The sequence below is a fragment of the Ictidomys tridecemlineatus genome, chromosome 5, assembly GCF_052094955.1.
Source record: "Ictidomys tridecemlineatus isolate mIctTri1 chromosome 5, mIctTri1.hap1, whole genome shotgun sequence".
NCBI classification, from domain to species: domain Eukaryota; kingdom Metazoa; phylum Chordata; class Mammalia; order Rodentia; family Sciuridae; genus Ictidomys; species Ictidomys tridecemlineatus.
Window position 1 is genome coordinate 180,723,005 of NC_135481.1, and position 24,873 is coordinate 180,747,877.

Consider the following 24,873-nt stretch of genomic DNA (forward strand, 5'->3'; position numbering starts at 1 on the left):
TGCATTCCACTGTCATGTGTAACTAATTAGAACAAATTTAAAATATGCACAACAGAATTTGGCGTTTTTACCTTTTCTTCTTTTTCTTTTGGGGGTACTGGAGCTGGAACCCGGGGTGCTCCACCACTGAGCTACAGCCCCAACCCTCTTCATTTTTTTGAGACAGGGTCTCCCTAAATTGCTGAGGCTGGCCTTGAACCTGTGGTCCTTCTGCCTCAGCCTCCGGTCTCTGGGATCACATTTTCACCAGGTCCCTCGTGAATGCCCCGCAAGTGGCTACCCCCAGCCGCCTCCCAGCCCCATTCTCACGGTCTTTGGGTGTCCTGTTTGGTGGTGACAGGTGCAGACAGTGGCTCTGCTGCCATCGCCAGGACCTGTGTCACCCCAGAGGGAAGCTCAACGGCAGCTCTGTCCCCAGCCCTGGTGCCCACCCCCGCCTCCTGCCCTCCCTTTGACGGTGCTGGGGACCCCCTTGGCTGGCTCACTTCCCTTGGCCCCGCTCCTCAGGGCGCCCCCTGGTGGCCCAGGTCAGAATCGCCCTCCTCTGGGGCTGAGCTGGGGATGGGCTGGACTCTGAATCTGTCCGTCCTGGAGGCGTGGCGCCCGAGCATCTCAGGGTGGTCCAGGGGGAGGACCGAGGGCGACCGAGGCCGCAGGCCACACTCTTCTCTGGCTGGACCCCTCCTCTGTGTTAGTTTTCTGGAAAAGGATCTGCCTTGTCCCCAACACCCCTGGAGCCCGCTTCTCCTCCGCAGAGCTGCTGGCTGTCTGGGACCGTCCTTTGCAGGCCCCCAGGGGGCCCCACACCAAGACCCCAAGAGCAGGACAGGGAGGCCGGGCAGAGGCAGAGAGGCGATGTGGGCTGACCAGGGCGTCGGGGATGGGCATCTCCGCAGAGGTGGAGTGAGCCCGGGGGCCAGGCTGCTGCCGCCCACGGGGACAAACGCCCTGGGCCTGCAGGAGTCCAGGGGCTTCTGGGAGGTGGAGGCGGTACAGCAAAGGCGGCCGGAGAGGAAGACGGAGCTACGTGGGAGAGGCCCCCGGCCCGGGGAAATACAGATGCTGTGCCACCATGCCATCTGCCAAGGCAAGAAGGAAGCATCTTTAAAGATCTTTCTGGAAGGCAGCCAGGGTGGTGCACACCTGTCCTCCCAGTGACTCAGGAGGCTGAAGCAGGAGGATCAAAGTTAGAGGCCAGTCTCAGCAATTTAGGGAGACCCTGACTCAAAATAAAAAGTAAAAGGAGCCGGGGATGTGGCTCAGTGGGCACGCACCCCTAGGTTCCACCCCCGGAACAAAAACAAGCAAACAAACAAAAGTAAGCTCTTCCTGGTGATGCAGGGATTTTGGAGTGAGAAGATGAGAGAGTGTCATTGATTGAGCACCTACTGTGTGCAGGCACGAGGCGCATGTCACCTTGTGTCTGTTTCTCCTCAGCCTCTCATCCTCCCCTTTCTCAGGCTCAGAGAGGCAAAGGGCTGCCCCGTCACACCCCCTTCCTGGGGACAGGACCCGAGCCTGAAGCCCTCCCTGTTGGTGTGACGAGGGCCTGGGGGTCGGCAAGGCCCAGGGCGCTGGGGCTGAAGGGCCGGCCAGGTCCCCAGGTCGTCTCCCGCCTGCGCTGAGCCGGTCCTGCCGCCGCACTGTCCACGGGGTGGACGTGCACTTCGCAGGAAGGAGAGGCTGCGGCCACTCAAGCTCCTTGCTCCTCCTCCTGCAGGATCCAATTTGTCCTCCCAGAGAGCCCGGCCGGCCAGCAGGCCCTGAGGCTGGAGGGCACAACCCCTCCTTCTCCCAAATCCATGACCACAGCAGCCCCTGGGCCGGGAGTCGCCTGGGGATCTGGCAGGGAGAGGTCTTGTGTCCCCCGCTTGGCTCTGGTGCTGCTGTGGGGCTGGAGGGAAGAAGGGGAAGGGGTTACAGGTTCCCTGTCTGGGTTCATTTAACCACTGACTTGCTCTGTGGCTTTGGGCAAGTCACTAAACCTCTCTGAGCCTTGGCTTCCCCATCTAACTCAGGGATAATAAGGACCCCTCCGTACTGAGTGCCATGCTGGGAGCAGGAGGGAATCTGTGTAAGAGCCTGGCGCTGCGGCTGGTGCAAAACATGTGGCTTATATTTCTTCAGGACTATTATTATGGCCACAGCCTCGCTGTCAGCATCATCAATGGTCGTCGGGACCCCCCAGTCCTTACAGGTCCCGGGAGGAGCTGAGCGAGGGGTTGGCTGCAGGGGAGCTGGAGCAGAGCTCTGTGGGGCCAGGCAGACCCGAGCCCCAAGCTGAGCCCGGGCTCTTGGTCACGATGGCAGGTCAGGCCCAGGGGCCAAGGGCAGCTCTGTGCGAACCTCTTCTCTACTTTGCTCTCCTCTTCTGTCCAACGGGACAGCATGGGGCGCTGGCCTTGCAGGAGGTGCCTGGGCAGCAGGTGCAGGGCGGCCGGCTCCGACTCTCACCAACGTTCCTGGTGGTGCCCACTCGCCTGGCACCTGCCCCTGGCCTCTCCTGGCGGCGTGTGCCCAGCCTTCCCGGCCTGGCTGCGTGCCCCCTCCTCCAGGAAGCCCTCCAAGGCAGAGACACCAACCCCCAGGACACAGGCCAGGGCTCCGGGCCATCAGGGTGGACCCCCATTATACAGAGCGGGAGGGACGCTCAGGAGCCAGGTGCTCCCAGGTCGCACAGCAGGTCTGTGGGCAGAGACGGGCTCCCTCCTGCATCCCTGTCCCCTGTCCCCTGTCCAGGACTCCCTATGTCCCTGCATGCAGCCGATGGCCAGCACCGGGCTTCCGTGCCTGTCCTGCAGCACAGCGTCCCCTTGGCCACCAGGCTGGAGCCCAGGGGGTTCTCAGGGTCCACCCCACCCCTGGTGCTCCTGGCAAGGTCAGAGGGCACTGGGAGACTCTAGGGCCAGGGTAGCCCAGTGGGTGGGACAGCTGGTGGCTGTCCCTGCAGCCTGGCTTCCCCGAGGCCCAGGAACCTGCTCCCTGCTATGGTGACCTGCCCAGTGGGGTCACGGCAGGGTCCCGCCTCCTCGGGGAAGCCCCCCGGTAGCCCCTGGCTGGGTGAAACGCCCCTGATGCCCGGCCTTAGCGGGCAGTGGAACAGACTCGGCGGCTGCAGTGCCCAGCAGGCTGCCACTCAGCAAGGTGAAGGGCTGCTCCGCTTCAGAAAGAGCCCCCAGTCCCCCGGGGAAAGCGAGGGCTGGAGGGGGGCCTGGGGTTGAGTCCCCACCACTGAGATAAGGCTGCTGCCTGGTGCTGGGCAGGCTGTGCCCTCTGAGCCGTGGCGCTCGGGAGGCCACTGGGGCTGGTGCTGCTGACCGTCTGCTGGGACGTCTGCAGGTCCAGCCCCGGGCACCGGGAAGGTGGCCGGTCCAATTGAGATGTGCGGGGAGCAGGGAGGACTCTCCACTTTCGTGACTCAGCACGAGAATGTAAAACGTCTCATTAGTGATTTTTATTACATGTTAAAATAATAATTTTTTGATAACTCAGGTTAAATAAAATACATTATTAAAATTAATTCCCCCTTTTTTTTTCTCATTGTGACGACTAGAAGGGGACTGTTCCCTCTGTGTCTCCTGGAGGGACTCCCATTCTGTCCCCGCTGGGCAGCGCGGCCCTCGATGGCCATTGCCGGGTTCAGGTGGAGAAGCAGCTGTGTGATGGGTCCTGTCCTGTCCTGTCCTGTCCTGTCCCAGGCTGCAGGGTTCAGGGCTGTATCCAGGGAGAGGACCTGGCAAAAACTCCGAGCCCAGGGCCAACCTCTTAACCCCGGGATGCTGAGCGACTCCAGGGCAGACACTGCCCTCTCTGAGCCTTGCTTTCTGAGGTCATGGAAGGAACCCGTGGGCCTGGTCAGGGTTTTCAGTCAGTCCTGAGCTGAGCTCCAGCCCCTCTTCCCCTCCATGGGAGGGGAACCGTGGTACTTTCTGGTTTCTGTGGCTCAGGTGATGGCCCTGGGAGGACGTCACAGCCATGTCCCTCCTGTCTCTTTGCCAGCCAGGGTCACACTCCTGGCCACCTCACATCCAGCTGGGGGCCTCGACACTCTCCACCTCGAGTTTGCAAAGCGCTGGGGAGAGGGGCCAGGGTCACGGCAGACTGTCCCAAGGCCGGGGCAAGGGCTCACTCCTGGCCCCAGGTGCTCCGTGGGCCCAGGTAGGTGAGCCTCGGGGGCTCCGGAGAAGGCTGGCCAGGATGCCCAGCGTGCGGCCAGCTCTGGACCTGCTGCCCCCCTCTGCCCAGCCATGCCCACCATTCATTCCTTCATCCAAAAGCATCCACTGAGCACCTACTATGTGCCAAGCACTTTCCCTGTAAATAGAGGTAGATCCGTGGACAAGACAAGCGCTGCTGCCTCCTGCAAGGGCGGCCAGGTGAAACCTAAGTGGACCAAGCGTATTAGCTGTCCTGTCCAGCACAGTAGCCACGACCTCTGAGTGGCTCTTTGCATTGAAGTTTAATTGATTTCAATAAAATCAAATAAAATTCAGGTCCTCAGTCACACCAACTGGCTACCCACCTCTCTTTCTTTCTTCCTTTCTTCTTTCTTTATTTCTACTGGGTATTGAACCCAAGGGTGCTTGAGCTCTGAGCTACATCCCCAGTCCTTTTTTTTTTTTTTTTTTTTTTTTTTTTGAGGCAGGTCTCATTAAATTGTTAAGGCTGGCCTTCAACTTGCAGTCCTCCTTCCTCAGCCTCCTGAGTTTCTAGGATTACTCGGCTGGTGCTGCACTTCAAGTGCTCAATAGACATATGTGGCTGGTGGCTATTTGAGTTCAGATACAGACCATTTTCCTCCTGGCCAGCACTGATCCTGTTAGAAGGGCAGGGTGACTTAAAGTGCTGGGTTGGGGCGAGAGATGCCGTTGTAAATGAGGTGGTCAGGGAGGAGAAGAGCAGAGTTCTGACGCAGAGGAAGGAGGGAGCCATGTGGGAATCTAGGGGAAGAGTGTTGCAGCAGGGGGATCAGCCAAAGTCCTGAGGTGGGATCTCCACGGTAGTGCTCCAGGAGCAGCAAGGAAACCACTGAGTTGGGACTAGATTGGCGAGGGATGGAGTAGTCACACCAGAGAGGAGCCCAACCCGAGGGCCTCCGCGGCCACGGTGAGGACTTGGGCTTTATCTGGGGAGGAAGGATACTACGAGAGAGCCGCGAGTGGAGCGGCTCAGGGGCTGATTGTGTTTTGCCAAAATACCTCTGGGGCGGGCAGGGGGCAAAGCCACAGGGTTCGCTGGAGACCAAACCTGAGACATAAGGGGACGAGGCAGGGAGGGAGCCCGGGTTGGTGGCCCTGGAAGGAGTGGCCGTGGTGTGATGGCCAGGGCGGGGCTGCCCCACGGCCCCTGGACTGGGGGTCACACCCAGGGCCGCGCTCGCGCTAGGAGGGGCTCCGTCCCGGGCCTGGGAGCTGGTTGTTCCCTGGGGTGGGGGGCGCAGGCATCCACCTTCAGGCTTGATGTCCCCCCACACACACTGTGCCAGGACACTCAGGCCACTTACCAAGCAGCTCTGCTCGCCCCGGTGGCCGGGCCCTGCAGATGCAGACCCCCACCCACTGCCCAGGAAACCCCGGGAACCGTGAGCGCGCAGAGCAGAAGCCTCCGAGGGCGCCTCCGTCAGCTCAGGTCATCCAGAGCCCGCAGTTCTGGGGAGGGACAAGGTGGGTGGCCCCAGAGCGGAGGCTGCATCTAGGACCCCTCCCTCCCAGCCCAGGACGCCCTCTTCCTGGAGGCGGTGGAGGGCGGCGGACCCTCACCTTCCCCGGGCGCCTCCGAGGATGGGGTAATCTCTCCGAGGAGAGGGAAGAATTCCAGTTACACCTCCGGACAGTATTTGTTTGGGGAGATGAGAGACAGGCCTATGGCGGGGACGCGGGGCCACGCGCAGGGGATTTGCCTTCTCCTCCGCCTGGTGCCTGGCGGCGGGCGCGGGCTGGGCTCTGCTGGGCGGGCCAGCTGCGGGCCCTGGGAGCTGGTGGAGGGACCGCAGGAGGCAGGGGTGGCTCCCATGGCACCCAGGTGCCCCGAGAGGATGGAGAAGGACCTCCCTTCAACACAGAGTGGCTACTCTGTGCCAGGGACCGTGCAGCCCCGGGAGCTGCCACCGCTGGTGACAGAGTGAAGGCAGAGGGTGGTAGGGGTCCTGCCCAGAGCCGGCCTCTCGAGGGGCCAACTTGGGGCTGAACATGACTGACGGGGGCTGGGAGTGGCTCCAGAGGGAAGCTGGGGAGGCAGCCTCTGGGCCTCCTGGCCTCCTTGCTCACCACGTCCTGTGCAGCCCCTGCCCCCGTCCTGCACGACACCCGGGCTCTGGGGAGAGGCCCAGGTCACCGTGTGGCATCCAGGGCCTGAGATCTCCCCTTCACCCCATCCCTTGCCGGCACTGCACGCTCCGCCCGCCCCAGGGGCCTCGCCAGGTGCCCCACCTGAGGCCGGCCACGCCTACCAGACCCCCCTGCAGCCCTCGGTGGCACTGTGGGTTCCTGAGCGGCCACTCCTCCCCCGTTTCTCGCACAGCCCTGTTCACAGAGACGCCCCACGACATGACCGCGCGGACGGGCGAGGACGTGGAGATGGCCTGCTCCTTCCGCGGCAGCGGCTCCCCCTCCTACTCGCTGGAGATCCAGTGGTGGTACGTGCGGAGCCCCCGGGACTGGGCCGACAAGCAGGCCTGGGCCTCCAACCAGGTAACGTCCACAGCTGGGCACTGGGGGCCACCCAGACCCCTGAGCCGGTGTCCACTGCCCCCACCTCCTTGAGGGACCCAGGGCCAGCTGTCGCCTTCCACAGCACCCAGCTGTGCTCCTGTCTGCTACCCCAGCCCCCGGCCCTCACAGGGGTCCAGTGTGGGGGCTGAAGGTTAGGAGGGGGCAGGAGGAGACCTCGGCTGAGCCCCCAGAGGCCACAGGGGAAGGGCCCTCCAGAGAGCACAGAGGCCCTCCCCTCAGTGCAGGACGGTACACCAGGCCAGAGGGACAGCGGCTGGTCCAGGTCATGGGCAGCTGTTTTGTAAAGGGCTCTGCAGTCGCGGGGCAGCACTGATGCCTGGTCCCCTCCTAAGTTCAAGTTCCAGCACCCATGCCCACCCCCTGTCACTGCCCACCCCTGTCACTGCCCACACCACAGCAGACCTGGGCCACCTCCCACACTCCTGACCACTGCTGTGACTGCCTGGGGGTCCCTCTGGACTGTTGGCAGAGCCTGCTGGCAGCCAGCACTAGGAGCAGCCCGCACCGGGGGCTGGCAGGGCTGGAGGTCCCTTGCTCTTCGTTTGGGTCACCTAACAGTGTCTGTGCTTCTGCAAAGGTGCCCCAGTGCGACTGGTGCAGCCACCCCCACCCGCCGTCCCTCCCTGCTGTCCCTCCTCCCCTGCCATCAGCTTCCCCCCTCTGACCTCTCACCCCCTCACCCCCAGCTGCTACTGGAGTCCCCTCCTGCCACTCCCAGATAAACCACGGGCATCTGTGTCTTCGTCCCCCGTCTGCTTCCCAAGTCACATCCTCACACACGCGTGGGTGGCGCGGGTGGGCGTGCAGGTGCCTGCGCCCACACAGGGACACATGCGGTCCTCGCCCTCACAGCCACCGTCCTGTCCACACAAGTGCACGCTCTGCCTGGCTCTCGTTCCAGTCCCCGGCTCTCCAGCCACACACAGGCCTAGGGGACCCGGCAGCCAGAGAGCCTGTGGGAGAGGAGTTTGGCTGGTCTCTGCAGGTGGCCGCTCCACGTCATCCTGCTCAGATACGCGGGGGCGGGGCTCCATGGGCTTGGGGCACCTCCCGTGCAGACCCGAGGCAGAGGGACCAGGGACAGGTGGTGTCAACAGCCCTGCTGCCACAAGAGCAGACACTGGCCCTTTTGCTTGTCCACACCCCTTTCCACCCAAACACCTCGACAGACCCGAGCCCTCAGGCTGCGTGGTCAGTTCCTTGCATCCCCTTCGTCACCTGTGTTCTGCCCCTGAGTGGACACGGAACTGGAAGACTCCCGGCTCCCACCCTGGTGGCCCTGCGCGGCTTCCGCTGTGGCTGACCACCATCTCTTCTAACTCACTTTCTATTAGGATTTTGATTTTTGTCTGAAGCGCATTGTCCGCGCAGCTGACGGGGCTTGGCAGGCTCCCCCCCCACCCCAGCACGGCTGGCACCCGACACGTCCAGCCGTCCCCTGCCACCATCTTAAGTGTCCCCTGCACCCACCCTTGACATGTCCCCGAACCCCACCCAGACTAACACCTTGTCTCTGCTCTCTCTACCCCCCTCCCCCACAGCTAAAAGCATCTCAGCAGGAGGACGCAGGGAAGGACGCCACCAAAATAAGTGTGAGTTCTGATAATGACGTCTCCCAAGGGCTCTGGGCCAGGGCCCCGGGAACTTTTTTTTTTTTTTTTGGTTCATTTCTGTGGGGAGGTGAGGCAAGAAGATGGAGGAGAAGAGAAACAGAAGGGGGAAAAATGACCCTGCTCAGTTTTTTAAAAGCCAGAAATTTTTCAAGTTCATTGAATGAATGACAGGCACAAAAAATGACAAGGGAGAGAAGAGGCATCCCTCTGTCGGCCACGCCGCGCCTGCGCTGCTCGGGAACCAACAGCACCTAACGGGACTGAGCGGCTTCTGTGGGCCCACGTGACTGACAGCCACAGCATCTCGAGTCCCCTGAGTCCCTGGGTCCCTTGGGTGATCTGGCTCCAGGGGCGGGGACTGCAGGACCCCGCGGCCTTCTTAGACATTCACCTTTTTTTTGTACTAGGGACTGAACCGAGGGGCGCTGAACCACCCAGCCACATCCCGGCCCTTTTCCGTTTTCATTTGGAGACAGGGTCCCCCTGGGTTGCCGAGGGCGATGCTCCCTCACTAAGTGGCTGAGGCTGGTCTGGAACTTGCCATCCTCTGCCTCAGCCCCCCACATCCCTGGGGCTACAGGAGTGCGCCACCGCGCCCAGCTTTCCAAGGACAAATGGGGAAGCTCAGGACCCACTTAGACAGATGCATGGAGAAGCTGTCGTGAGCCACAGGTCGGAGCTTGGAGCGTGGACACCAGGGTGGAGTCTGGCCTTCAGGGTGGAGGCAGGGAGGTCAGAGAGGGGGCTCCTGGAGCAAGGACATTCAAAGTACCCTGGGTCCTGGGTCGCCCTGGGCAGAGCTGAAGTCCAGAAATTCCGTCCAGCCCAAGGTGGCTAGGTTCCACTCCCTCCCCTCTGACGGCTGTCACCGTCTGCCCAAGGCACATCCATGTCTGATGCCCCATTTCTTGCCCAAATACATCAGCCGGGCAGATGGAGACCTGGGTGTGGGTGTGAATGCACCCCCTTACTGAAACCCCCGCTTCTGTGATTTTGTCTGTGGGTTCAGAGCAGCTCAGGCAAAGGAGACACTAATCTAATTGATTTAGAGGATTATAATTTGAGGCTTCTGGGCCCCACGTGAGGGGAATGCAACGGCGCTAATTAGTGAAATCAAATAAGTGCGCTCAGCTGAGGGTGGCAGTCACCCCAGCCCCAGCCCTGCCCTCCTGCCCCAGCTGGGGCCCTGGGGCGCTGGTCAGCAAAGGCTCAAGCAGACCTCTGCCCAGCCCTGGTGCAGGGACTCCGCTGTCCCTAAACCCCACGGGCAGAGTTGGCAGCACCCGCCAGCCGCCCCGCACCCTGGGTTCCTGCGGTGAGTCGCAGGAGAAGGCTTGGACTTCTCCGTGGCCTTCAAGGCTCTGCGTGATTGCTCGCCCACCCTGGGCTCGTCCTGTCCTGTTTCACGGCACTTCCCCCCGCCCCCCGCCCAGCCCCTTCCCATGCCCCTTCTGCCTTTGCAGAGAGAAAGCTTCCTCCCCCTCCCCCCGCACCCAGCCACAGCTGCAGCCCTTACTCTGCCCACCTGCTGGCTGCATTTCTGTCCATAAGGATCCATCCTGTGTGTATTTGCTCCCTGTCCCTCTCCCCAGAGACGGTGGCCTGGGTCTGTCTGCCTGATCCCTGGCCACATTTCCAGGGCCTAGAACAGAGCCCGGCACAAAATAGGTGCCCATAAATGCTCACTGGTGACAGTCACACTCACATCTATGCAGCCAACGTGCATGTAGCAGATGCTGAACAGGGACACGCCACCGTGGCTCGAGTCTGCCATGCCTGATGCGTATGTGTATGACTAGGCAGGGACCTGGGGGACCAGGCCCCATAGCTGCAGGGGCAACGGGCAACCCAACCAGGCAGGACCCAGACCTCACATGCCCGTGTCTTCTAAAAACACCAAGTTTGATGGGATATCACCTGGATTTTTTTTTTTTTTTTTTTGTACTGGGGACATTGAACCCAGGGGCACTTTTGTCCCTCAGCTACACCCCCAGCCCTTTTTATTTTCTATTTGAGTCGGGGCCCTCCTAAGTGCTGAGGCTGGACTTGAACTTGCGTTCCTCCTGCCCCAGACTCCCAGGTCACAGGGATTACAGGCTCACCCCAGCGCCTGGCTTGAAGGGAAATCTGGCTTGATTTTTAAGTGTTGTGACCTAATTTGATCTTTTGAAAAACACCCAACAGAGAAGTCTCTAAGCTGGGCAGTGGCAGAGCCTGTGGGGTTCCGGGTTCTTGGAGGAGGAAGTCATGTTCAGTGAGCCTGGCTGGGGGTGGGGGTCATCTGACCTGTAGCTCAGTGGTGCAGGCGGATAATTCCAGAGACTCAGGAGGGGGATTGAAAGTCTGAGGCTAGTCTGGGCAACTTAAGGAAACTCTGTTTCAAAACAAAACAATAAAAGGGCCAGGGTTGGGGCTTGGGGCTTGCCTGCCATGCACGAGCTCTGGGTTCTATCACCAGGACCACCAAAAACAAAAACCAGACCCCTGTATGGGTCACCATGCGAACCTTGGGAAGGCCCAGCTGTAATGAAAGCCGGGTAAGGATGGCGAGGACATTGTGGGGTTAGTACTTAGCGTCCCAGGAGCTACGTCCTGGCTCCACTCTGCCACCTCCCTGTGCCTCCATTTCCCAAGTTAGCTGTGGTCTAAGCCACAGAAGAAAACACTTTGGAGTGCTGTGGGTTTGGCTGTGAATGGCAGGGGTTACCAGGGTGGAAACTTGTTAACCCGTATTTGCGAATCCTAAGACTCCTTTTCCTACTGTGAGAAGGAAACCAGACAAGGGAAGGAGAAGAGCCCAGAATCTTATAGTGAGACTATTCATAGGGGAGGGCGGGCATCTGTGAAAAAATAAGAATAATACAGTGATAATAGAGCAGCTAACATTTATTGAGTGCTTACCATATGTCAGGAACCTTGATGAGCACTTTACATGAATATCTCACTTCACTCAGGCCCAGGGAGGGACCCCTGGCCTAGCAATGTCTCCCCTGGTGGCCTGCAGATGCTAAGGACTCCATCGCTGGGATGGGCCTCATGCTGCGGCCTGGACAATCACTTCTGCTGATTGGTCCTTTTCAAGTTCTGGAAGTTTCTCTCTTTATCTAACTAAAGTCCTTTGTCCTGGAGTTTACGTCGATTTTCCCTTACTCTGTTTTGAAAGTAGACTCTGACTTCCTAATTTTAAGAAATTCTCCACCCTCCGCAGGGGGACTTCATCACCCTAAGGTGATGGTTGAGGACCACAGTAAACAGGGTCCTCCAGGAAGGCCCTGGCCACCTGCCCAGCCCCTGCCCGCTGTGTGCTCCCAGGCCAAGGTGGGAGACAGGCAGCATCCAGTCACCACACACCACAAAGGCAAATGAGTGGCCATCAGAACCCAGGAGGGGAGCTGCTGGCCCGAGCCTGCCTGGGGTGAGCAGGGGTGTGTCCCCATGGGTCCCGTCCGCCACTGTGGGCAGCCATGGAGAGCCTTCCGGGCTGAGGCACTTTGACAGGTCTGTCTGGCGTCGGGGAGGAACAGATGGAAAGGGCCAGATAGCTCTGCAGAGACGGGAGAGGCTGGGGCGGTGACCCAGATGTGAGGAGGTGGACCTCTCCGTGGCCAGTGCAGGGCGATTGGTTCTGCCGTTTGGAGGAAGGTCAGAGGTGGTGTGGGGGGGAGATTCTGTGGAGGGATGAACCTGGCTGGGTCTGGCTGGGGCAGGTGAGGCCTTCGGGGCCCAGGATTGGGGAGACCCCAGGTGGGTTCTGAACATGCCGAGGGGCGGGTGAGACAACTGGGTGTGTTGGATGGAGGCTCAGAGCAGGGTAGGCACCTGACCCCTGGTCCCCATCCCGCACGGTCCCTGGGGGCCACACAGAGGCAAGGTTGGCCCCAGGGGCACAGAGGGACACCGCCCTCCTCCCTGGGGAAAGGAAGAGCGGGCCAGGGTGTCTCCACGGGGCCTGGGCCCAGGGTGAGCAGGAGGGAGCCTGAGCTCGGTCACGGCCAAGACTTGGCCTCATCCCTTTCAGCATAATTAGGTGCTTAATTGCACCAGGAAGGCCTGTCGATGCCGGTGCCCAGGTGATTATGATTTACAGCCAGGCTGCCGCGGGGTCCTCCGCTCTCCCTGGCCACTCAGGCCCACTGGAGGCTGGGCCAGGAGGTTTTTTGTGCAATTTGTGATGATGAAACTCAACGGACTGTTCCTCTACCCTCCAAAAATATCTGGCACAGAATGATGGGCTCCCTCCAACGGGCTGGGCTCCCCAACACGTGGAGCCTGGGGCCTGGGAAGTGAGGTGGGGATGGGAAGATGGGCTGTTCCTAGGAGGCTCCCAGGCCGTGGCTAAGGCCTGGCCTCTGTCACCAGCTGGTGGCCTTGGGAAAACCACAGCCCTCTCTGGGACTCACTCTGCTCCCCCATACGAGGGGCTTGCTACCGGTGCCCCTGTCGTGGGCTGATGGTGAGGTGTCGGTGAGATGGGTGAGGGTTGACGCGGTGCCCAGGCTCCATGGACATCAGTGACCTGCTCTGCCAACCCTGTCCCGGTGTCTTGACCGAGGTAGACCCCCGGGGCTGCAGGTCTGCACGTCTTGGTCTCTGGCTTCCTTCGTCAGCCCTGGAGGCGCAGGTGGGTGTGGCTGGTTCACAGCTGGGTGCAGCTGGGAGGAGGCGCTAAGTTTGTTGAGTGAATGTCTGAACGCAAAGCCCGGGCGAAAGGTCGGGGCGCGGGACCTGGCAGGGTCAGAGAGCCCGGCCCCTGCGCCGTGCTCCCGGCCCCGCCTCCCTCGGAGGGGAGGAGCCCCTCGGGCAGGGCGGGACCTGGGGGCGTGGCTTGGGCCTGGAGGGGCGTGGCTGTGGGCCGGGCCGGGAGTAGGCGTGGTTTGGGCGGGCCGGGCAGGGCGTGGGCGTGGTCTGGGCCGGGCCGGGCCGGGCCGGGAGGGGCGTGGCTGCGGGCGGGCGGCGCCGGGCTCCCTCCCTGGGAGCCGGTTCCCAGCGCCTCGCATTATTACTCCATTAGCGCCTTGTAGGGTTGACAAATGAAGGATAATTAATATCCGTGAGGGAAACAGCTGTTGAGGTAATTCGCTCCCGCTGCGCATTTGCAACAGCGGCTCCTAACTCGCCCGGGAGCTGAGGACGCGCCCACTCGGTGCCCTTGGTCGGGGTGAGCGAGTCAGGGCGGGGTTGGCTCCACTGGGCCCGCCCTGGGGAAGGGACACCTGATTGATTTTGGTGTCCAAGAGGGACAGCTGCCAGAATTCCCCTCTGCTTGCCATTGGGAAGTTCTGCCTGTGTCCCGCCTCTGTACCTCCTGCTGTACCATCAGCCCATGTTTTCCTCGTTGGAAGGGGTGATGACCAGCAGGAAGGCTCAGCCTGAGGGAGGTTGGGCCCTGCTCCCCGCTGCAGCCCACCAACCCTCTCACCTTCGGGAGCCAAGAAGCTCCCCTGTGGCCCAGCCAGCTCTGGGTGACCCTTTGTGGGCCTGGCACACAGTTTCAAGGGTGAGAGTGCATGGAGTCCAGGCTGGGTTCAGTCCTCAGCTCTGCCACTCACGGTCGGGGGCTCCTGGACCATCCCCTCCCCCCCTGGAAGTGGGTGCTGTGGGGAATGTGTCCTGAATGAGCAATTCACCTGGCCCCTGGCTTGGGGTGATAAGCAGGGGCACCCACCCAGGGCCCAAAGCTGGGCTCCCCCCCTGGGAGCTGGGGCTTGGCAGGAACAGGCCAGCCTGTAGCCACAGAAGAGAGGGACCAGCAGAGCTCAGGGCTGGGCCTGGTCTGAGGCCCCCAGACAGACAGTGGATGTGAGATCGTAGAAGGAAGTGGCTGGGGAAGGGGCTCACTAGCCCAATGTTGGGGACTGATCTCCATCACTCTGTCCAGGAGGAGCTGGGCTTCTTCCAGCCATGAGAAGAGGCCAGGGAGGACGGAAGCCCCTCCCACCACCACCACCACCCTCTCCAGAGACTCAACTTTCTGCTCCTCTTTTCTAAAACTGTTTTTCAGTGCTGGGGATTGAGCCCAGGACCTTGGGCATGCTAGACAAGTGCTCCACCTCTGAGCTACACCCCCCATCTTTTTCTCTAAAACTTTTTATTTTGAGTTATAGACTCACAGAAAGTTGCAAAAATGGATCATAGAATCTCCTGTACCCTTTGCTCGGCTTCCCCAATGGTGTATCTTACTTAATTATCCAACTCCTTTTTCTCTCTGAATTGAAAAGAAAAAAACCAGCAGGGTTATATCCATGGCATATTTAATCGTAAGAGTACTAATCTGGAAACTACCCAAATGTCCATCAGCAGGTGACTGGATAGACAAGTTAGGTGGTCATCCAATGGAATAGTACACACCAATGAAAAAGAACTGACAGACATATGTTCCAACACAGAGCTATCTCATGATATTATGTTGTGTCAAGGAAACCAGACACAGCCAGGAATCCCCTATCAAAGAATTCCAGAAAGACTAAGCTCTGGTGATAAAAGTGGCAATAGTGCTTGGCCCTAGTTGGGGGTTAGTATTGACAAGGGAGGGGCACCAGGGAATGTTCTAGAAGGCTGCAGATGTTACATGCCTTGCTCTGGATGGTTGCTACACAGGCATACAAAAAATTTCATCAAGCCGTGTGTACCTAAGTTCAATTTTAAAATACAAATTAAAAACCCTGGGCTGGGGCTGTAGCTCAGTGCACCTGCCTTGCACGTCTGGGGCCCTGGGTTCCATCCTCAGCACCACATAAAAATACATAAATAAAGACATTGGGTCCACTCACGACTAAAAAAAATGTTTTTAAAAAATCCCAATCAAATAAAACCAACCAACAAAGCCAAAGCTTTACAAAGACAGACATAAAAAACACTCTTGCCCCGGCCCTTGATAGCGTCCTGATATATTTGCAGTCGGTCTTTATTTTAAAGAACTAGTGCCTTTCAGGTGAGAGGACTTCACCTTGACTACCCCAGGCCACCGCTCCCTGTGCGGCCAGAGTCACCCCTGCGAGGAGGCTGAGGAGGCGCTGGGTTTCCTTCTGTTTTTGAACCTCTACATACAAAAGAAGGCGGAGCCGGTTTGTTTACATGCATGGCCTCCACCACGGAGCCCAGGGCCTCGTGTGCTAGGCAAGCTGCCCCTCGCACGCTGCGAGCTGTGCCATTGAATGGGCCGCCGGTTTATTAGTCATTCTGTTGATGGACAGTGGAATCGCTTCTACATTTTCCTGTCTGCCTGTCTCTCGGCGGGGGTGGAGGCGGGTATTGGGGGTTGAACCCAGGGGCACTCGACCCCTGAGCCCCATCCCCAGCCCCACTTTGCATTTTATTTAGAGACAGGGTCTCACCAGTTGCTTAGCGCCTCGCTCTTGCTGAGGCTGGCCTTGACCTCGCCGTCCTCCTGCCTCAGCCTCCTGAGCGGCTGGGGTTGCAGGCGGGCGCCACCTGCTCATTTTCCCCTTCTTTTCGTTTGCAACTTAACTCGCTCTCGTGCACACCTTGGCTGCCCTCGTGGGAGTCCCCGGGGTCCCCACGTTGGGCTGGGCCCCGGGTGGCGCTCCGCGGCCCCGCCCCTGCCGCGGGCGGACGGGTCACGGTCTCTCTGTCGCCCCCAGGTGGTCAAGGTGGTGGGCAGCAACATCTCCCACAAGCTCCGGCTGTCGCGGGTCAAGCCCACGGACGAGGGCACCTATGAGTGCCGCGTGATCGACTTCAGCGACGGCAAGGCCCGGCACCACAAGGTCAAGGCCTACCTGCGGGTGCAGCCGGGCGAGAACTCGGTCCTGCACCTGCCCGAAGCGCCTCCGGCCGCGCCCGCCCCGCCGCCGCCCAAGCCGGGCAAGGAGCTGCGGAAGCGCTCGGTGGACCCCGAGGCCTGCAGCCTCTAGCCCGCCGCTGTACAGAGTGCATGAGGGCCGCCGGGGCTGGGGACAGGACTGCCTGCGGCCGCCTCTGCCCAGCACCCGCTCAGCATGTGACCCCGCCCGCCCCCCAGACCCCGCTCCCCGGCTCGGAGAAGGGGTCCAGGGCTCCAAGGGGACACGCTCTGGGCGCTGGGATGGGGACCATGCCAGGCCTGGGCTTCCCCTCTCTGTCACCAGCTTCAGTGGAGTCCCGTGTTTTGCTTTGCTTGCTTGTCCCCACCCTGTCCTGAGCCGGGCCTCCCAGCCTTATCGCCCTCCCTCCTGTGGCCCCTCCCCGCTTGGCCCTGGGGTGTGGACAGTGACCCCTCCCGACTCTGGCCTCGAATCCTCTGAGCAGAGCTTGAGCCTCCTCCCTGGTGAAGAACTGGGGCGGAGCCCCCAGGAGGGCCTTTCCGGGGTGCGGTGGCCCCGCAGCAGGGCCACTCCCAGGACCCTGGGAGACGCGCGGGGTGCCCTCGCTGAGGCCCTTCCTGGTCAGCATCCTATTCCTGAAGACGCCCTGGCTGTCCTTCCAGGGCGGTGGGATCCAGGGACCTGCCTGATCACATAGCCCCTGGGAGGTCCCCGCTGCCCCAGGGCCCCATGCAGAGTCTGCACCAGCAGGACCCTGTCCAGGGTCTTGGAGGCTCTTAGGAGCCCCCCTCTGCCAGCCCCCAATGTCCCAGCCCCCTCTTGGATCCTGCCAAGTCTACGCAGGGGCCTGGGACTGTTGAGAGCCAAGGGCCCCCCTCCACCAATTCCCTCACCATTCCAGATCAGGGGGACGCCCACCCTGGTGATTTGTAAATATTTCTATTGGGCCCACCACCCCACCCCCACCCCGGGAACTGGCTCAAACCTCTGGCCGCCCCTCAGTGATGGTCGGGGCGTGGGAGAGGCCCAGGGCTTGCCTAGGGGTGAGTGGGTCGCTCTGTACACATGATCCAGTCTGTGACTACCAGCCACCTGAATAAAGCTGTTTAAAACAAATCCAGGCAGCAGCGTCTTCCTGGGGGATTGTCAGATGGAGCAGGGAGGTGACAGACAGCCAGTCCCCACCCAAGCAGCATCTGTCCCCATGCAAGCATAGGAGCTGGTGGGGGCTGGAGGAGAGTTCCAAGGAGAACCTACATTTGTCCAGCTCTAATCTAATTACCCGGATTATTATTTGATTCTGAGATACACATCCAGGAGGGAGCACACAGCACGTTTACATTGTTTTGTGAATAATTATAAAGAAAACACACACGTAGCCACCACTTGTCAAACATGTCACCCGAGAACAGATACCCCACTAGTCCTGTGTTTCTTCCTAATCATTTCCCCTCCCTCTCAGAGGCAAACACAATACTGACGTTTTTTGTGTTGTGTTTTGGTACTGTGGGTTGAACCCAGGGGCACTTACCTGCTGAGCCACATCCCCGGCCCCTTCTAGTTTGTATTCTGAGTCAGGGCCCCTCTAAGTTGCTGAGGCTGGCTTTGAACTTAGCTCCTGAATCAGCCTCCTGAATCTCTGGAATTACAGGCACGTGCCACCACGCCTGGCTACACTATTGACTTAAGGTAATTACCATCCCAGTATTCTTTTTATAGGTTTAATACCTATGTGTATGTCGATTTAAACAAAATATCTTCCGATTTGTTCATTTTTTGCCGACTTGTCTGCCCTGCGGTTGACAGGAGTGTGGAGTGTGTGCCCTTTGGGCCATTACCACACACGCTCTGGCCCATGAGTCCTGTGTCTTGGTGCAAGCCCTGTGCGTCACCACAGCAACCTCCATCGCACCCTGAGTTTTCAGATGAGGACACGGAGGTTCAGAATGGACGGGCAGATGGATGGAGACGCGAGCACATGGCTGGGGACAGGCAGGGCACTGGGCCTATGTAGAACACAGATGTATCCCAGGCTGTCTGGCTACTCCTCAGGCCAGTAGCTAGTCTTTATCCAACAAATAGGGTCCCTTCAGAAATTTCCAAGAGCAAAGCTGGCCCTGGCAGGCCCCGGTCCTCTGAGAGGGCCTGGGGGGACCTGGCTTGTCTGGAGTGACAACAGCTGTCACCCAGCCCCAGACCGACTCTGCTCCAGGTGAAGGGCTTTCTACAGGAAATGCCCAGATTCCCAGGATCTCATCGGAGCTGCCCGTGTCCCCCCTCCAGCCCCTTTCTCCCCTGGAAGGATTTTTTTGCTCCCCTGGGAAGGTGGACGGGCAGGGTAAAGGGCCTGGGTTAGAACCCCGCCCCTGCCCCCCTTGCTGCAGGGCCTCAAGCAGCGCCCCTAACCCCTCTGGGCCTCGGTTCCCTTTCTTGTCGGCTTCCAGGGAAATAAATGCAAGTCCAAACCCAACTGAGCTCACACAGAGCAGCGGGGCTGGGATCACAAAGGCAGTGAGTGCTGGTGAGGACGGAGAGGAGCAGGACCCTTCACGCGCTGCTGGTGGAGACTTGACCCAGCGGCTGCTGACAACCTCAGACAGGTCCTGGGGGTGTCAATCACAGGGGACTGAAGACAGACGTCTGCACAAACCCCGTGAAGGAATATTCAAGCAGCATTGTCACGACAGCCCGGGATGGGAAGAACACACACGTGCGGGCACTGAGGGGTGGCCAAATAAAACGTGCTCCATCCAGACAGTGGAGTATTATTTGGCAATAAAAAGAAGAGGTATTCTGAGCCACGCTCCATCACAGATGGACCTTGAGAGCATCGTGCTGGGTGAAAGCAACCAGACCCCAAAGCCGCCATACAAGGAGTCATACGAAATGCCCAGAATAGAAAAATCCCTAGAGACGAAAGTCAGGTGGGGCATCCCTGATGGAGGCGGAGCGAAGCGCCTGCTAACGCGCACGGATTTCCTCTGGGGGCAATGCCCGTTTCTAGAGTCGACTGTGGTGGCGGCTGCCCAATGGTGTGAACAGACTGAAAGCCACTGAGCGGATTCCCCAGATGGGTGAGCGGCCGTGGGCTGGGAATTCCATGTCAGTAAAGCTGTCACCAGACACAGGGTGCTCCTCGCCGCGGCCTGTGCGCATGTGCCCGCACGGCGCTTGGCAAGCGCTCGGCAAACCGCGGCTCCTGTGGATACTGCTGTGGTCTTATGTAAAGGCTAGAGCCACGTTGGGCTTGGCCTCAGGGTACCACTGAAGGTGACCGCTGGGGGCTGGGAGAGGGTAGAAAAACACAAGGGGGGAGTTCCTGAAGGTGGTACCCAGGCCAGTCCCGGAGGATCAGGAAAACCTCTGCGCACCGCCAGGGCAGCTGCAGGCCTCCGTCCCCTTCGTGCCCCAGCATAATAACCTGGGGAGGACCAGGGGTGTGGCTCAGGGGTAGAGGCTCACCCAGCTGCCTAAGGCCCTGGGCTCAAGCCCTAGCACTGCAACACCCGAGGGCCCAGGCGGAGTGGCATGCGCCCAGAGTCCAGCTACTTGGGAAGCATGAGCCTGGGGATTCAGGGCCAGCCTGGGCAACGTAGTGGGGTCCGTCCCACACAGAAAAGAAGAAGCTGGGGCCTGGGGCTGTGGCTCAGCGGCAGAGCGCTTGCCTAGCACAGGCGAGGCCCTGGGTTCGGTCCTCAGCACCACATAAAAATCAATAAGTAAAATAAGGTATTGTGTCCAACTACAACTAAAAAATAAATATTAAAAAAAATAAAGAATAGCCTGGGGCAGGGTGGACTGGCTGTGAAATTCAATGTTCCGAGCCCCTTTGGGCCTCTTGGCCTTCAGACTTCCACTTCTACAGACAGCTTGTGACCCCGAGGTAACGATACATCTTGATGACGGCTCCCCATGTTTGTGTGTTTTGTGGTGTTGGGAATTGACTCCTGGGCTTTGTGCATACTAAGCAAGCACTTTGTCACTGAGCTACATCCCCAACCCTTCACATGGGTTTTTAATGGCTGTAGATCATCCCATCAAAGAGGCAAAGCAAGATTTAGCCAGTCCCCAAATGATGAACACTTGGGTTGTTTCCAACTGTGTGCTCTTATAAATAATGTTGCAATCAACTTCCTAGATGATCAATCTTTGCACATACCTGCAAATACATTTGTAAGATAAATATTATCTAGAAGTTAGAATTTCTGGGTCAAAGGGTTTATGCTTTTTTTTAATTAATTTTTTTAATATTTATTTGTTTGTTTTCAGTTCTCGGCGGACACAACATCTTTGTATGTGGTGCTGAGGATCGAACCCGGGCCCCCTGCATGCCAGGCGAGCGCGCTACCGCTTGAGCCACATCCCCAGCCCGGGTTTGTGCTTTTTTAATTTTGGCAAATTACTTTCCATAGAAGTGGGACCAATTTACACACCCACAAACAGTGTGCAAAAATGTGTACCTGGTCCTCCCCCCACACACACCTCAGAGCCAAGTGTTTTGATCCTGGGCCATCTGCTGAGTAGGCTGTCATCTTACAGTGGTTTTGATTTGCAGGTTTCATTTTTACCCTTTTCCTCCCTTCTCCTCCCTCCCTCCCTCCTTTCTCCTCCCTCTCCTTCCTTCCTTCCATTTTCTCTCTTGTGCTGGGGGTGGCCTGGCTATGCTAAGCCGGTGCTCTACCACTGACCACACCCCCAGCTCCTGTTCTTCGGAGTGAGACTGGATTTTTTTTCTTTCCTGCTGGGAATCAATCCCAGGGCCTCAGACATACCACCCAAGGCTCTGTCCCTGAGCTACGTCCCCAGCCCTGCATTTAAAAACAATTTTTTTTTTAAAGAACCATTTGTACTTCTTTTTCTGGGAACTGACAGCTCAGAATCTTTGTTTCTTTTTCTATTTGCTTGTTGGCTGGCATCTTATTGATTTGGGGCAACTCTGTGAGATGAATTTCAAATATTTGTCTATCCCTTTTTTTTTTTTTTAATTTTAACTTGGCTTTTGGGAGTTTTTTCCCAAGTAAAATATTTCTTATTGTTAAGTACTCTATACCCATTTATCTTTTATCGTTTCTGAGTTATCTTTCACTTATATAAATGTAAATTTGACCTTTGGGAATTTAAATTATTTTATGGTATGATGTAGGGTCCTGATTAATTTTGTCTAGGTTTTTAATTTTTTCTATATCATCCCAGTTTCATTTATATTTTTCCCACTGATTTGAAACCCCACCATTATCATACCCCAAACTCCCACCAGAGTTCGGACTGACTGCTTTTCAAAACTTTTTTCTGCTTCCTTCATCTCGTTCAAGAGTCAGCACCATACTGCTTTAGTTACAACAGTTTTGCAACAAATTTCAATGTATTCTAAGACCTTCTGTTTAAATTTTGTTTCCAGAATTTGCCTACATTCCTCCTCACTTTTCTATGTGAACTAGAATCATCTTAAGTAGTTAAAAAAATCCAACGGTTTTATTACATTAACTTCATAAATTAACACAGCAAAAACTTGCATATTCATGGTTTATGTCTCAACGTTCCCCTCCCTGTGGGTCCTCTCACTTTAAGATTTCTCTTTGTGGGCTGGGGTTATGGCTCAACAGTACAGTGCTCACCTCGCACCTGTGAGACTCTGGATTTGATCCTCAGCACCACAAAATCAAAAAATAAACAAGTGAAATGAAGTTGTTGTGTCCAACTACAACAACAACTAATAATAATAATAATAATAATAATAATAATAATAATAATAATAATAAATTTAAAATATTTTAAAAAGATTTCTCTTTGTGTGTTTCTTCCAAGAGTATTTTAGGAATAATTTGGATGTTTGGATGAAGAGAAAGATGTACAAATGCATAGACGTGTGATAGGCATGTGGTTTGGTATAGATAGTGTGTTTGCGAAATAAAAATATGTTCATTGCAGAATCAAGGTGGTAGGTTTATGGGTGTTCTCTGTACCATTATTTCAGCTTTTATGTTTTATGTTTTAATAATGAGCCTTTGAGGGAAGAGAGAACATTTAGAAGTTTTCTTCCATGCTGGGCGCAGTAGCATATGCCTGTAGTCCCAACTACTTGGGAGGTGGAGGCTTGAGACCCTTTGAGCCCAAGATTTGGAGACCAACCTGGGCAACATAGTAGGGCCTCATCAGAGATAGATGAGAGGAAAGAAATTTTCTTTCTTGAACCTTTTCTTGTGGTTGTCACTGTTGGCTGATGTTGTCTTCTAACAGGTTGTTGTTTATATAAATGTGAAGGCATTTGGTTTCTGTATTTTAGTTTTTGAGTGTGTGTGTATGCTGAGGATTGAACTCGGGGCTTCATGCAGGCTAAGCAATGCTCTACCACAGTTTTTGTATTTTAATTTTTGTATGCAGCTACTTTCTTGAGTTTTTATTGTTTGTAATAGTTTTTTTTGCTAGATTTCCCCTACCTACATCCCAGTCAGGTAAATGATATCTGCAACAAGATTAGCTTCCTCATTTCTTCATGATCTATATACTTTTTATTCCTTTATCTTGTCTAATTGCATTGGCCAGTAGCACCAAAACAATATTAAATGACAGAACTGCTAGAGGACATATTTATCTTGCTTTTAATGTTAGTGTGAATGCTTCCTTTCTTTCCAATGCTGGCTTTGAATATGTCTGGAGTCTCCTGTGAATGTTTTAGGAGATTCAAACCTTATTGACGAGGTTCCCAAACACTTCGATGTGAAAGTCCATTTTAAGTTGGCACATCCAATCCAGGTCCCAGGAATATGCCTACACCCCTACCCCAGTCCTCTGCCCAAGGGGGAAAAATTTTGGAGTGATGTTAAGTGCCTTGCATTAGTCACCTTTAGGTACAACTCTGGAAGCTAATGGGTGCAATGTTTAGAACATAGGCTTTGGTGTCTGACAGATATAGGTGCAAATCCCAGCTCTGCCACCTCCAAGGTATGTGACATTAGATTCACCTTCTTTCCCTAAACCTCAAAGTTTCCTTGGAGACTTTCCCAGGACACTGTGAGCAGCATCTGTCACAGTGAGGTTGCTCTCTCTCATTTACCAGCATGGGGTGGGGAATCTGCACTGCTAGTGAGCTCCCTAACCTTCTGAGTTCCCTGATCGTTGGATACCCCCTGTGCACTCCCAGTTGTTTGAAAAGACAGACCCGAGCTGAGAGCTGTGGTGGTTTCTGAGAGGTGGGAGGGAGGAGATACCTCCTCAGTGGCTGACTATTTGCAAAGGGCAAGTATCACATCTGTACCTTGAAACACATAAATGTTTAGAGAAAACCAATCAGGAAACAAAAGTAAATAAAATGGGGGAAATGAGAGAAAGCCAGGGTTGGCAGGAATCCTAGTATGTGCGCCATCTGTCATCTGAGTCCCCTTGACAACGCCTCCACCTCGCGAGCTGAGAAGCACTCTCCTGAAGGAAGCCCTTGCTGACCGGCTGAGGCAGACCCTGGAGCCCCGTCTGCCACCCTCCTCCTGCCTCCTCCACCCTCTTCCCACTCCCACTTTTTTTTTTTCCTGCTTCCTTTAGTCTTGATTTAGTTGGGGCTTCTGCATTCCTATCAGACCCCCTGCTTCAGAAAAGACTTGCCTAGTCTCAGTGTATGACTCTTGATTAGTGGAAGCCAGGGGTTCTCAACACGAAGTTCAAGGGCTCTGTGGATTCCCTGCATGAGGTTTACGAACTTGAATGGGCGGGGGGGACCCTACATTTTAATTTTCACTAACCTTTAGCATTTCCTTCTCCTTGAGTGTAAGGAACAAGCCACAGTAGCATTAACTTTCTTACCAATAAAATCACAAATATTCTTCGTATCATAAAACCCTTGGTTGCGGGCACCCCAGAACATTGTTTATGCTCATTGCTGCTTTGAAATTATGGTTGTTTTAGATCGGCTGTTAGATTCTATTATTTATTGCCTTAATAAAGAAACACATTTATTCTTGTATGGTACTTTAAAAATATATATTTTGAAAACTGTATTTCAGTATAATTGGTCTCCTTTGTAGTACGTTCTTTTGTTTTATTTATTTATTTAATTTTTTTATTTTTTCAGGGCTGGGGACCAAACCTGGGACTCTCGTACCAGCGAGGAAAGTGCTCCAGCGCAGAGCCACACCCCAGCCTTGTTTTTCCTCCTGTGGTTACAATGATTCTGAGAAGCCTCCCACAGCTTTGCCATTGGCCAGAAGAGGCCGAGGCGCCTGACCTAAGCCGATCCTGACAGTTCCACTGTCCTAGCCAAGGCCGGCTTAACAATCGTCATGTGATCCGGCGATGGCCAATGAGGTGTGAACCCTGCTGGGGGAAGGGAGTCCTGGGAAAGTTCCTTGACTGTTAAAAAGAGACTCTCTTGGTGTCTGAGCGAGGGAGGGCTGGGAATTTCTTCCGCCACTGGGCTTCCATGAGGAGAGCCGTGATCCTTGTAGATGGCAGGGATGACCAACGGGAAAAGCCTGGGACTCTGAGGATGCCGTGGAGCTGGTGGCTGAGCCAGACTCAGAGCCACCCTCCCTTCAGACTCATGCTTTGACCAATACACCTCTTAAAATCCAGGCCATGGTGTCCGTTGTCTGTCGCATGCAGCCAAGAGCACCCCTTTGAATCTACTGCAGGGACCAGCTTGACATGGCTGCAGCCATCTTGGTTGTAAGTGCCTTTGGCTGGCCAGGGGACTCTGGCGTGCGTTCCAAACCCTTTTGGGCAAACAAAGCCATGAAGATGGTTGCCTGGGTGCTTAGGCCAGCCGCTGATGCCTGG

At 56.5% G+C, this 24,873-nt stretch overlaps 1 protein-coding gene and 1 long non-coding RNA gene across 2 annotated transcripts in view; both read left to right on the plus strand.

Moving 5' to 3' along the window:
- Vstm2l (V-set and transmembrane domain containing 2 like) overlaps nucleotides 1-17,223 on the plus strand; it is a 33,091-nt gene extending 15,868 nt beyond the window's left edge. Inside the window, exons 2-4 of the mRNA XM_005329850.4 lie at nucleotides 6,520-6,689; nucleotides 8,273-8,323; nucleotides 15,946-17,223. Coding sequence (XP_005329907.1) covers nucleotides 6,520-6,689; nucleotides 8,273-8,323; nucleotides 15,946-16,218 — 494 coding nt within the window. The 3' untranslated portion in view covers nucleotides 16,219-17,223. The remainder of the gene's footprint in view (nucleotides 1-6,519; nucleotides 6,690-8,272; nucleotides 8,324-15,945) is intronic.
- A 1,222-nt stretch (nucleotides 17,224-18,445) lies between these two features.
- On the plus strand, nucleotides 18,446-24,668 carry LOC110598619 (uncharacterized). The gene is made up of 3 exons (XR_013439681.1): nucleotides 18,446-19,181; nucleotides 20,377-20,480; nucleotides 24,170-24,668. It is a non-coding gene; the product is annotated as an uncharacterized LOC110598619 (long non-coding RNA).
- The last annotated feature ends 205 nt before the right edge of the window (nucleotides 24,669-24,873 follow it).